Below are 13855 nucleotides of genomic sequence, written 5' to 3' on the forward strand. Positions count from 1 at the left end.
ATTCCGGATGTAGTTCCATTGTCTTGACGTAGATGGCAGTCTGCGCACTCGATGTGTATTCGTTCACACAGGGAAAACGTTATTAAAAAATCAAATCTTTCGTATTTTTAAATTTTGAAAATGCACCCAGATGAGCATAATAAAGAAACGTCAAAAAACTTTTAAAAATGCCAAAAGATTTATCAGTTTTGATTGTCCTTACGTCGGTCTGAATATGTTACACACACTTTGTTAGTTATAGTAAAGTGTACCTTTGCATTACATCCAAATTGAAAATTATAAAGAAATCGTTTGATCCTACCATTAAAGTCAATCTAACAAACAGATTTATTTCCGTAGGCAGCTGTTAAGATAATAGTAATTTATTTTATATTGAGAGCAACTCTAACTCAGCGTTCGCAATGCGGTATACAAATGAAGTAAATGAAAGCTTAAAGTGAGTTCGGGTTCCTGATTCAAGCTGTACGGAATTGCTTTCCGCAGTCTTTCATGTTGACCTGGTCACACTGGCAAGGAATGTTAAAGTAGAAAAGACTTGCACCCAAACCCAGCTAGAGCAATAGAGCTTGGTATAGGTAGACGGGAAGGAACATATTAAAATCCCATTAAATTCACATCGAGAAAATATGATACCATTATATTCCGCGGAGCAATTTATCTCTCTTAAGCTGATTTCATTCAATTTCACATTCATCCCTTCAAGCTTGGATTATGATGAACGAGAGGGACGGTGGCAAGATACAGACAACGACAACGATGTCGAGGACAAGGACTACTTTTTGCATCTTACTTCCCAAGCAAACTGGCCCTGGCTTGCCCTTTCCGGCAGATGACGATGCGATGAGCTGTTTTGTTAAACTTAGTTATAAATGGAAATCTTAACGCCACTCAGCTGCTACCAAGAAGCCCTGTCTGAAATCGGCACGCGGCTGCTGATGCCGGCCTCTGTATGACACACTACCACGCGCAAGTTGGCCCCCGGGGAAAGAAATAGAACAACCAACTAACCGTCCATTCGACGGTGATGGAAAATAAGAAATCGGCTAGAAAAATTAAATGAATTATGTCGTCCACTGTATCACATTTTCTCGTTATATCTTCTCAAATTGTGTCAGGATGCGCCAAAGTCGACAGATTACGCTACAAGGAAGTCTTAGAACAGGGTCCGTGTTATTCATGAAGTGAGCGGATATCTTTGCATACTTACATCGTGAGACCATGTAATGCGATGCTCTCTTGGGTTTGCCTTAATGTGGCACTCGAAGTACACATCGTCACCCTCCTTAATATCGTCCGGATTTAACGTTGATCCTAGGGAGAGCGTCACTTGCGGAGGATCTGTGGATCGGAAGTATAAATGAAAATTCTCTGCAAATATGTGAAGCTTGATAGAATGTGAGTTAATCGGAATTCGCACCGCAAATGTACACATTGATTGGTGATTGAGATGGCAAAACAGAACACATTTTGAAGCAAGCAGGAAGATTATTTATACAAAAACTCATAACGTTGAGCTTTTATCTTGGAACAAGATTTGCATCTGAAGTTTGCATAGAAACTGAGTGTATAAAGTAAATTCTGCTTGTTTCAACTCATATTTTGGATTATTTTTATTTGGATTATGAGATTGCATGCAATGAAAGAACTCTTGATACAAGAACTTACACATAATGTTCATGACGATCGAATCCTCCAGGACAGAGTTCTGTAATCTCGGATTAGAACCCTCGCACTTTAGAATTGTACCATCGTCATCCGGATGAGGTCGAAATGTTAGCACCGATGTTGTGGTCGAACTGTTGGTCACCGTTTGAATCTGTTAATCGAAAAAGATCTTAGCAAATTGCAGCAAAATGTATTATTACGATTGGACACAGGCTTAGTGGTTGGGTACTTCGGATGATTACTTTGGCGAAGACCTAATCGAGGAACACACCATAGAATGTGTCCATCAGGAAGGAAAATGTAAACATTGATAACCTACTTTTCCTTTGGTGAATGGTCGGTTGTTCTGCATCCATCTAATCTCGGTGTCTGGTACTGATCCTTCCACATCACAGGATAAGCCGTACTCCTGGTCTGATATTAATTGTTTCGGTTTAGACGACAGAAACGTTGATACCGGTTTAACTGTGAGTTGCATAGAGAAGAAATGTTGAGACAGGATGAAGAGTGGAATTGAAAATCGAGTGCCGTTAAGGGATTTGCATGGAATTTGTTTTATTGATTTTCTACTCTTGCTGTTACACCGTACCATAGTCATTTCCCGCAGAGGCATGTTCGGTGCACATTTTGAGCTTGCAAGTAGATATTTCAAACATCCTTTGATAATTTTGATAGAATCGAATCAAGGGGTTAAAAGTGGCACAGACTTGTATTACCTTTTGTTGGGACGTATTTTTAATGTTTGCTGCATTGTTGTTTGTACCATTGATTGAGCTTGGGGATATGAAAATGTCTGATATTGCTGCGACGGCATTGCTTGTAGCTCTGAGTATGTAGAAAAACATGTTCAAAATAGTTTTTCGTGATGCTTTGTGTACATTTGGAATTGACTGGAACGTACTAAGCATTGCAGTACAACCTGTTTGAAAGCTCAATATTCCCGTTTGTAAATGTCTTTCTCTGTTTATTTAAGTACCGATCAGACAAACATGAAACATACTAATAACTGCATCATAATAACTACGTTCGTAATTGCAGCATGATTCGTGACTGATGCATAAAGGAAGTGTGTTCCGAAAAGTATTTAAACTTGAATCTAAAATACGCTAAGCACCTACAAGCTTCAGTTGCTTGATTGATTAATTGACTACAATTTTACGCAGCTTGGAATGAATTAAAAATTTCTTTCAGCCAAAAATTTACATTGGACACAATTAACAGGTCTCACTCCAAATAATGGTTCTTATAAATGAGAAAAATGATATAATTCTTTTTTGACTGGATCGAAAATCTGTTAAGTGAAAATTGTCTCCAAGAAAATCGAGTTGTTTATTTTCAATCAGAACATTTTTCATATCAATCTGCTTCCACAACTGTTTCTGTTGAAATGATTCATAAGCATTATTTCGTGCTAATTTTATTAAATCCGCTAAATTGGATGCTTGAAATGTTCGTAGTCATATTAATAAAGACTGTACTAACAAAAGGGCAAAACTTACTTGTCTGTATAACTTTTTATTGCATGAATAAACATTTATGAAGTTCTGTTGTTAGGTAGTTTAGAGTGTAATGTTCACATTACGTCATAATCTTTCAATTAAGTTATCGAAATGGTTTCCAAGCATCACTCTGGTCAATTGTGAAGAGCAGGCTCCGCGAAATTCGACAAAAATTTGTAGAAGTCATCGATAAAAGTGTGTTAGAAAGATGGCGCAAGTGTTCCATAGGATTTTATGGGTAGAGCTAAGTCGAACATTTAGCCTAGAACAGGCTTTATTTATTACCTGTTTATTTATTCCTTGAGAGTTTCAAAACTGTCCGACTTAAAATGACTTTCTGGAGATGATTTATGTCCATTGCATTTTTGGAGTACAGTCTTTATTAATAAAAATCCAATAGAAGGCTCATTTTTCTGATTTTGTTTTATAGTATTTAACCATTACGCAAAACTGTTTTATTTTCATTCTGCAGACTTCTTAACACTCCTAATACCAAGCCTAAAAAAGTTACGCGGAGCACCAAGCCTCAGAAAAAGTTGGAATGGTAACTTTGAGCTATCATAGCTCAGTTGTTACTTGACCAATTTCGATAAATTTTACACGTTAGAATTTTGTGAAGTTTGTAGATTATTTTAAGTATATCATTATTGACGATCGTGTAGGAAAAGCTAATGAAAATCTGATTTTGCCCATTCCAAGTTTTTTTTCAAGCTCAAAATGTGCCCTATCTGCATTCATGCGGCACCTGTATCGCGAATCGGATATTGAGAACCTCAACTTTACCTAGTCATAACTTTGTTGTTAGTCAACCGATTTTCGAAATTTGTTCACCTTTGGAAAGGTATTACTTCCAGAAATAAAATGTACTGAAAAATACTAAAAATAGGGTTGTCTACCCAAAGTTATAATGAAAACTGTAGATAGATGACCTAAGAAAAGGTGAAACTTTTTACAATGATCGTAAATATCTCGAAATTCAAAGCGATGACCTATATATTTTTACACATCATCCGATTGCTAATGATACCAGCTACAATTTTTGCTCAACTACCATTCCTGTTCAATCAAAAGAACACATTTAAAAATCGATAAATTTATAAATATATATGAATTTTTCATTTTTATCACAGGTTTGTATATAACTCAAAAATTAAAGCGATGACATGTACATTTTTTTTATTTAGAATATTGGAATCATTGCCAGAAACAATGTATTATTAACCAAAATTATATATCCGTTCAAAGAATCTCAAGAAATTTTTAACAAATACAGAAAGTTTCTATTATTGGAAAAATTTTGCCAAACACAATCAAAATAAAACTTTTAAATTTTATGACATATATTTTTTAATTATTTTAGTTGGAGATTTATTATAAACAAAATTTACAAAAAAAAACTGAAACTTGGATTTCACTAAAAATTTAAAAAAAATTGGTAAATAACCTAAAACTCTAAAAATAGTTATATATTTGTATTTCATATGCAGGGTAGTTTAATTGGCAAAACAATTTTCACGGTTAGGAGTTCGCTACGGGTTCGAGTACCGTCTATGCGGTAACTTTTCGCGGTTTTCATTACATAGTTGCATGCGCATATCATTTTTCCAGTCGGCTTTTTCGTTACATACTGACCAAATTAAGACTAGTTCAAGACGGCTCTACGTCTTAACAATACTAAAACAAATCATTGGATGTATTGTTGCCTTATCATTGCACCAAAACTAGCTTTTAACAACATTCTGGAGTACGAAAGAATTTTTTTTTGTAAAATCGCAAATTATTACAATTTTAATAAACCTAGAGTACTGATTTCTTTTAAAAAATCACACGTTAAAAGATTTTTTCTAATTTTACTCTAAAATATTATACAAAATCTTCAACCGGATTGACAACTCGCTCAAATTTATTTTTGTGAGATCACATTTCTCGAAATCGACTAAAATGCTTATTTTCTAGATCATGAATAGCTCAATACTCTTAGCTCTCCGATTACGTATTCTGTTTGATTGAACAATACTTTAGCACATTGCGTAGAGGGAAAAGGTTTGAAACACTCTGAAAAAAAACCATCATTTGATGGTTGTGGTGCCTCATGGGTACCGGTTTGAGCTAAAGTGCTCATGACTGGTTTTATTCATTTTACGTTTCGCATTCGGCTCATTAAGCAGCTCAAATCAACAGAAATCCGAGTTCTTTGACTTTCATGTCTAAATATCTCGAGAACGGCTACTACTAAGAAAAAGTTCATCTTGTGTTCGAATGACTATTTTTCATCAAGAACTTCTTCATTTTTCTATTCAATCTAATCAAATTTTGATCAAATGTGAACTTTATTTCTAAAAATATTAAAGAGGGTTTTTTTCTTACTTTTATTTACGTTTCATCTTAGACTGGTTTGCAGAACCGTTAAAATTGAACTGCTTAGTGCAAACTTAAACAGTTCAACTTGAACCGTTATTTAATTTGTGTCACTTTTTCTGCTGTAAATTTCTGAAATTGCTCAATAGTTACTTTTGATACACACTGATTTATTTACATCAAAGTTGTGTATTGTTTCCAAAAATTATTCGTTGCATCAAAATTGATTATAGAGTGCAGCAGCATACTTTTACCAAATAGCGTACAAAAAATTTGCTTCGTTTTTCCGGACTTGAAATTCAATGTCTGTTGGAACTAAACCAAACTCGTCTGGTGTATGTACCTCCTATAGTGCCTCGGAATCAAAAGAGTAAAATTTTAAAATCTTTCCCAGCTCAACAAGGAAGAAAACTACCAGTGAATAACATATCCCCTATTACGCCGTCAACCATGCATCAAACAACATGCCGGGCCAGTCTGTGCCGGATACTTACGTAGCATTTCGACTCGGACACTCCGTTCCGCTGGCGGCACCATAATCGTATTGGACGCCTGGCATTTGTACGTGTTGTTCAGTGCTGTGCGCGTTATTTTCTGTATTTCCAGGCGATTTACAGTCACATGCCGGCCCATCGACACGCCACCGCCTGTTTGCATCACCTCGTCACCATTGAGCCACGAAACGGTTGGTTCCGGACGACCTAAAATGAGTCGAATAGATTCACCGAAGTGAAAAACGAAAAAGCAAAAAACAACACCTGGTTAGCAACTGTTTATACAGAAAAAAAAACAACTTTCCATTCTGGATAGTGAGCGGGTTCGACAAGATAACGACGATGCTGGGTCGAAAAAGTGGAAGGGCAATTCACAGCGAAAGAGTAGAACATTGGTTGAATTGGTGCAAAAAGGTACAGTTTCCGCTAAATAGGTAGTATGTACAACACTCGCTTCTGAGCTGATGTTGACCATACCGAGTAGATACGGATGCCGCAAATGTGCGAAAGGAATTTATGATATAAAAACTTCCGGCATAAACGGTTCTATTCAGTAACGCTCAACGAATCAGTCGATAGGCGCTTTCCCACCGAGAATCAAGCGGTCTACGATGATTAGCAAGTGGTTTTACCACCAAGACACAGGGGAGGGTTTTCCTGTAACATGCATCTCGACTTTTGCAATGATTAAAAGAATCTAACCGTTTTAGGCTTAAGGATTTTAGGTCTTTGACATTTTTATTATTTTATAAATTCGTAATTATTCTATTTTATTTATTTCGATTGTCCAGAGCTGGTATTTGGGATGGTAAAACATTAACCTTGTTTTCAGCAAGAAAAGTTTTTGAATTACGCTGAGTTTCGAAAATACGACGACACACAACATAACGTTTTTAGTTCATTAGGTCTATACCTTATGATAAAAAAAGAACCAGAATTTTCATTTTAAAATTCCCGCGCTTGTCCAATCGGTAAACTTTTATTCTCTCAACGTTGGCAACACTTTTGTACACATTCTGTCAAATTTTGACGCATATCGTACGATTTGTTTTTGTTTGGCTTCTATACAAAGAAGTTGAAAAACTTTCGTTTGGCGATTTTTATAATGGATGAAAATTTAGAACAAAGTGCGTGCATCAAATTTTGTGTTGCAAATGGATTTAAGTGTTCCGAAACGTTGAAAATGTTAGAAAAGGCTTTTGGTGAATCGTGTCTAGGAAAAACACAGGCTAGCTACCTACATTTCTTCGCACAATTTATAATTATAAGAAAGATAAGTTAATTTTCCCGCTCGTTCAGTGGTTAGGCGATTGCGCCTCTTATTATGTATCCAACCGAATGTGTTAAAGGATCTCTCCATCGCTGCTGATGTCGTTGGTGATGAAAGCATTCGAATGGCAACTTGAGATAATCCAGTTCTCGGAGCGTAGGTTTTCCACCATAACAGAGTGCTCATAGTCTCTGCCGCTTTCGAAATAAACATACGGCCCCAGATTCCTTCCCGCTGTTGATATGCCGCGAAATTTGCTAGAACTTGAACTTCATTCAACCCCATATTTCCGCAGTGTTGTTGATGAGTTCATTGGCATCCATTGATTGTTCAATTCACAGCCTTGCGAAGTTGGATTGGTTTTAATGCAAATTTATTACGTTCCACTATTTTATCTTTTGAATCAATTCGCTCATCTTCGTCGTCGATTTTTCTATTTTCTAATGAAAGACTTCTTCGAGATTGGTGAAAGATGTGAACACCTTATGAACCACGCATATGTTTGCAATTTATTTACTGAATCTACAATGGGTTTCAATACACTGACACACAAATTGAGATTTTCCCAAAAAGTTTCGCTTAAATTTTTTTTTCAATGTGTTCATGGCATTTACACTTGATGTGTCGAATGATAAGCGGCAAAATTAAATGTAAAACACTTAAATCCAAAGTGTCGGTTTTTTTCATTTTAGAGATTCAATGCAAAATGGCGTTTACATAGTTTCTCATGTAAACTAACTTTATGTGATGAAATTTGAACAGTATAAAATTTGTAGAGAAGTGAGATTTTAAAATAAAATTATGGAAGTTTATAATTTCGAACGAAAAAAACAAAAAACCCAAATTTTGGGTTTTTTCAAGCTCTTGGGGAAAAAATCGGTTAAAATCCAAAAAAAAAGGAAACCGGGATGAAAGGTTTTTTTCCGATCATTACTTTCAAACCTACCCAAGTTTATCGACAACGATGGAGTTATCTTTGAGGATATAGTGCGGTTTCTCGATTACGACACTTATACGATTACATCTCAACAATCAGAAGTGTTCGTCGTTATTCATTTGAACTTGATCAATGGCCTCATAATCGCTTTTAAACAAGCCTCAGATTGACATAAACAGTTTTGTCTTCTCCACACGGAAATACCAACAATTTAATATTTTTTTCTTTTGTCTGAATCGGTTTGCTTAAAATTTTGTACAATTAATCGATCAAAACTGTCATTTCTGATGTATCATGCTGGTAGGTTAGCAATGTCATCCTCACCGATCGAAAAAGTTGATAATGAAACGATACGGTTAAACAAAGGCACACTCCCAGTTGTTACCTGAATGCATGAAATCAAAATGTGTCTCAGTTGTTTTGCCTATTGCAATAAATACTGTTCTACTATTAGCCTTCTAGAAATAAGTTTGTTTGTTTTTTTTTTATGAAAGCGATTCATTGAATCAGGAAAACTTTTGATTCTAAAAGGCAATAAAACATTTCGTTTGAAAAACATAACTTTATCTGAGCAGTAGCTTATAATTTCAACACTAAGCTCACTGATGACATAAAAATGCAACGCTAGGTTGCAATTTTAGAGATGAAATTTATCAGTGAATGTTCACCCTGCCACAAGCAACTTTTAATCCACCTGCAAAATAGCTAAAAGAGCATTTTCAGTTCCATTTTTAGTACATTAATGCGGAAACGAATGCTAGCGACTCTCATTCAAGAAAATACAGTTACTTTTACATCGCTTTAGTGGCAATTTTGCAACTTCAAGCATTTATCTGAAACAACATTTCAACAATGTTTTGTTAAATTCGATTAAATTAAAGAGTGGTCGATAAAAGAAACTAAGTGAAATTCATGAGTTTCTGAGCCATCAGCAATTGAAATTAAACGAAGAATTCGTTTTTTTTTTTCAAAATTACAAGCATCCAATTTGGGATCATGGTTTCATTTTATTCACATATAAATATACAAAAAATATATCTTCCATTACGTATGTACTTGTAGTTGTAAAATGTGCAATTCGAAATAAGCACCGTTTATCGAATATGTTGGTTGACACGTCGTTGAAGTTCTTCGACATATCCATAGAAGGTGCTTTCCATGAATAATCAACAATTATTTGTAGTTTGCTATATTTACTCGATAAATCACAGATTCTCACGTCTTGATATTGAACTAGATCAATTTTTTCTAATGACCATCTGGAAATTTCTCCGAAATATTTCGTTAGAAAAAAACTGCGTAATGCCAAGCGAAAATGTAAAACGTAAATGACTGTTGTCTTAAGGAATTTCGACAAAGGCAAAAAATCTATTCGCACTATTCCGGGACGGGACCATCCGGGACGATCCGGAACGTTTTTTTCCTCATCGACGATGACTAAGCTGTCGGCGTGGAATGTTGGATCCAGCATAAAATCTATTTGATTGCCACCGATATTCGTCTCCGAGTTTTTTCCGGTGCCGACGGTGCGAAAAACTCGGCGAGGAATATCGGCGGCAACCAAATGGATGTTTTTCCGGATACGGCATTCCAATACATGCACACGCCAGCAGCTCAGTCATCGCCGATGAGGAAAAAAAAGGTCCCGGATCATCCCGGATGGTCCCGTCTCGGAATTGTAATAATAAACTTTAGCACATATTCCGAATTTTTGGCAAACGCATTTGTTGATTTCGGGATAATTGTTAATAACTTATGTGTTCAGCGCAAGATATTGCTAAATCTCGGCAAACGATGCACTACCGAGCTCAAGAGTTGGTTTTAAATGTTTACTATTTAAATCAATAATATTTTAGTTCAAAACAATCAGAGTATAAAACAATTATTGCAATATTGAAATAGATTTGATTTTTGGAACTCATGTATCCCAAAAAGAATAGGGCGATGTTTGTGTCGATTCTATAAACGTGATAAAAAAGTACCAAAATGACATTTTTATAGTTCATAAAGCTGCAATGACTGACTCGCATGACTCGGCATGGTATCGGGGTTAAGAGAAAGAAAGAATAATTGAAGTAAAAGCACATGTAATAGCAACGAAAGTTTCCGTAAACTAATTTTAGTTGTGCATTGCATCGGTGATGGAATTATTTGGAGAAGTTGACATTTACATAGTCCGTTAGGTTCACATGCTCCTGACTGTACCTTCCCGTACAAGTGGTGGAACGGACTGTGCTGTGCGTTTTGGAACACCAGCAGTAACTGCATTCCCTAGTCCTTCTTCCACATATGGTCTCAAATGGCAAGTCGTATCCACACAGCAGGCGGAACCAGTCTCAGACAGGTGTTGCGTCACTTCGGCGGCGGGACAGAAATACCGTGTGCGCTTTTCGTTTGGGAAATGTGGAATTTTAATTTGTGCTATTCACATTCCGCATTGGATGCAATGTCCTGCAGAAGTACGTACATACATACGAAAGGTTGTGTGTCGGTTAGTCCATCCTGCGAGCAAGACCCATAAACCGGAAACAGTTAGCATTTATGTTTGAGAGGAAACGTTTTGCCACTTTATGGCATGGCGTGGTGAAATTTACCTCCAGTACTTTAAGCTTTCTATGTGCAGAGGTGCGAAATTTGCTCACTTGTAGTGCAAACAATCGCAGCGCACATTCCAAACTAATTATTCTAGATTGCGGTTTGTGTGTCTTAATCGCAACCGACAGGTACAGTTTAGCCAATTATTTCCAGTTAACGGTTTTGCGACATGCAATATTGCTGTCGTGAAGTTGTACATTTTAATGTAATTGATTAAATGACTTCAATCACGTAGAAACATGCAATACTTAAGGTAGTTTTAATAACTTAGATGATCTTTTGTAAAGCAGATAGATAAAATAACAAAAATTAATTATCAGTGTAATTAATAATTTAATTGTAATGTATCCGAACTATAAAAAGACTGTATCTGGTTTCGATGCTTGTTGTTTTTTTTTTTTTGTTAATTTAACTACTAACGTGACTAAATTATTAAGTGAATTTTTTACCAAAAATACCAAATTTATTACTGATTGTTGATTGGGTCCTTTTTTTGACAATCATTGAAAATTGGACAATAATTGAAATTCAATCATAGAGTACAACATTCAGGCAGTATTCGAGAAGAGAAAGAATTTTTGGAGATTCAATTTCGCTGCTGATAATTTGGTCATAAATACATTATGTTTAATATTTTCTTAGCGTTTCAGTATGTGTACCAATCAGGCGACTGTATATCTAAATTATTTCGCCAAAGCAGATCTATATGCGAAAGTCTCCATACTACTAAACTATCATTATTCAGTAATTGACGCACAAAGAAAAGGTACAACATTTTCAAGTAATACCAAACAAATAGTTATTTTGTACTGGACAAAATGAATTACATTTAGAAAGTCGAATTTCTCGACGATTTGATCAAAATTAGATTTAATATTTTAGCAGCACTACATTTTTTGGCAGTTTTCTCCGAAGTTGGTTCCGTGTGAATTCAAAAAGTTTGAAGATTTTGTTTGAGTTTAGATAATTGATGAATTAATTTTCGTCGAAAATCGTCGATGCCTAAACTACAATAGATTAAAGAGCTGTTTTGGCGTCATAGAGACCTTTCATTAGCAAGCCGAAACAGGAGACATTTCTACATTTCCCATGACGTCACATTGTTGTAGTTTAAAAATACTTTCTATGCAAAAAAATTATACTCTACCATTTAAGCCAACTGAGATACCGCAGAAAGTAACAATACTTGAGTGATGTAGAATTTATTTTGTCCAGCACTGTTCTTGACTTTTGGTCATACTAATCATAAGATGGTTTCGAATGAGACCATGTAACAAATTTATCCGGAAACATTTGAAGATGGATCCAATCCTAATGAGTTACCAAATTGCTAGTTATCATGATGAGCAAATACTGTCTTCTGAGTGAGAAAAAAAAATTACACCGTTCTACTTAACCGATCAGGAGTAATCATTAGCATGTTTTTACGTAACCGACGTTGTACGTTAATAAAATCAAAAAAAAAGTTAAGCCTAATTTCGTAACCCTTTCCTAGTGGGAAAGAGTTCCCATCACTATGTAACAGAGAATGAGGGGCTCAAAAATATTCGCCAGCCAATTGGACCATGAAGACGACCACACATTATTTCATTTTTCGTTAGGGTTATCAAGAAACATTTTCGATTTTAGTAAATACTTGTAGCTCTCTTGAGTGTTACATCGTAAATCTGTAAACTCCACAAAAGCCTTCTGAAAGCTAGTACAAGATCACATTGCAGCCAAGTGGATAGTTCTTCATTAGGTTTATAAAGCAAAATGAAGAACAGGCATAAACCTGCGTTAAATCTATTTCGAAATGATTCAAAATTCAAGAAAGTTTTTAAACCTGCCTTACGACCAGCATAACAATTATTCGAATGTACCACTTTAATCACGCATTGATACGAAAGTAGTATTTTGAAAGAATTGAATTAACAATGTTTAATTGTTCAATTTTCGCCCTTATTATTAGAATTTTGATGAGTTGATCAAAAACGACATGAAGAAATAGCTTCTGAAGACTGTCCCAGAAAGTATGGACGCACTTTGATTTCGCTGTAAATAATTCACAAGTGTTAGATATTCAAATTTTATTCGATACACTGATAATATTAGACTACAACAATAGAAAATTATTCTCAACATTTGCTACTTAGCCATTGTAGACTAGCTGGCGCACCTTCTTGCGAACGTTCCTCAATAAATTCCGTACAGACTTCTTGGCGACGAGTTTTGACACTTTTTTCCAATCTTTTTCGAACTGTTGAATGGTTTCGGCTGCCGAGACATGCTTCCTAAGATGTGCGTTCGTTAATGCCCAAAATTCCTCAATTGGTCGAAGCTGTGGGCAATTTGGTGGATTCATGTCTTTTGGGACGAAAGTGACATTTTTGGTAGTATACCATTCTACCGTTGATTCCGAGTAGTGGCAAGAAGCAAGATCTGCCAAGAGAACAACAGGATCCTTGTGGCTTCGAATAATGGGTAGAAGTCGTTTTTGTAAACATTCCTTGATGTATATTTCGCTGTTCATTGAAGCAGTGGTGATGAAGGGTTTCGAAATCTTACCGCAGCTACAAATTGCTTGCCAGACCATAGCTTTCTTACCAAATTTTTCGACTTCAATCGATGTCTCGGACTGGTTTAACACTTGCACTTCTCGCATCGTATAATATTGTGGTCCCGGCAAGGATTTGTAATCGAGTTTCACGTTGGTTGCGTCGTCCATGATTATGCAGTTCAAATTTACAGCAAGAATCGTATTGTACAGTTTCGAACCCTCGGCCTGATCGATGTTTCTTGTTTCGGACTACGTTTTGGTTGTTTCTGCTTCTTATAGGTTCGAAGATTCAACCATTCTTTAGCACGAAGAACATTTGACTTCGAAGTGCCCACTTTTTTGGCCACATCCCGAACTGAAACCTCCTTCTTTTGCTCGATCGCCTTCAGTATACGTTTATCCAACTGAGGGTTAGCAGGACCTTTTTTTCGACCCGTTTTCGATTTATCCTTAAAGGTGTTATCCTCACCGAACTTCCTGATTGCATTTCGCACGGCT

The 13855-nt window shown here is 35.9% G+C and overlaps 1 protein-coding gene across 2 annotated transcripts in view; it reads right to left on the reverse strand.

Moving 5' to 3' along the window:
* LOC131440502 (uncharacterized) overlaps positions 1-13855 on the reverse strand; it is a 591719-nt gene that overhangs the window by 131354 nt on the left and 446510 nt on the right. For both annotated transcript variants that reach the window (XM_058611827.1, XM_058611826.1), the window contains exons 7-10: positions 6017-6223; positions 1985-2130; positions 1666-1816; positions 1208-1338 (exon numbers count right to left, since the gene is read on the reverse strand). In XM_058611827.1, coding sequence (XP_058467810.1) covers positions 1208-1338; positions 1666-1816; positions 1985-2130; positions 6017-6223 — 635 coding nt within the window. The remainder of the gene's footprint in view (positions 1-1207; positions 1339-1665; positions 1817-1984; positions 2131-6016; positions 6224-13855) is intronic.

This window comes from Malaya genurostris, chromosome 1 (assembly GCF_030247185.1).
Source record: "Malaya genurostris strain Urasoe2022 chromosome 1, Malgen_1.1, whole genome shotgun sequence".
Classification (NCBI taxonomy): Eukaryota; Metazoa; Arthropoda; class Insecta; order Diptera; family Culicidae; genus Malaya; species Malaya genurostris.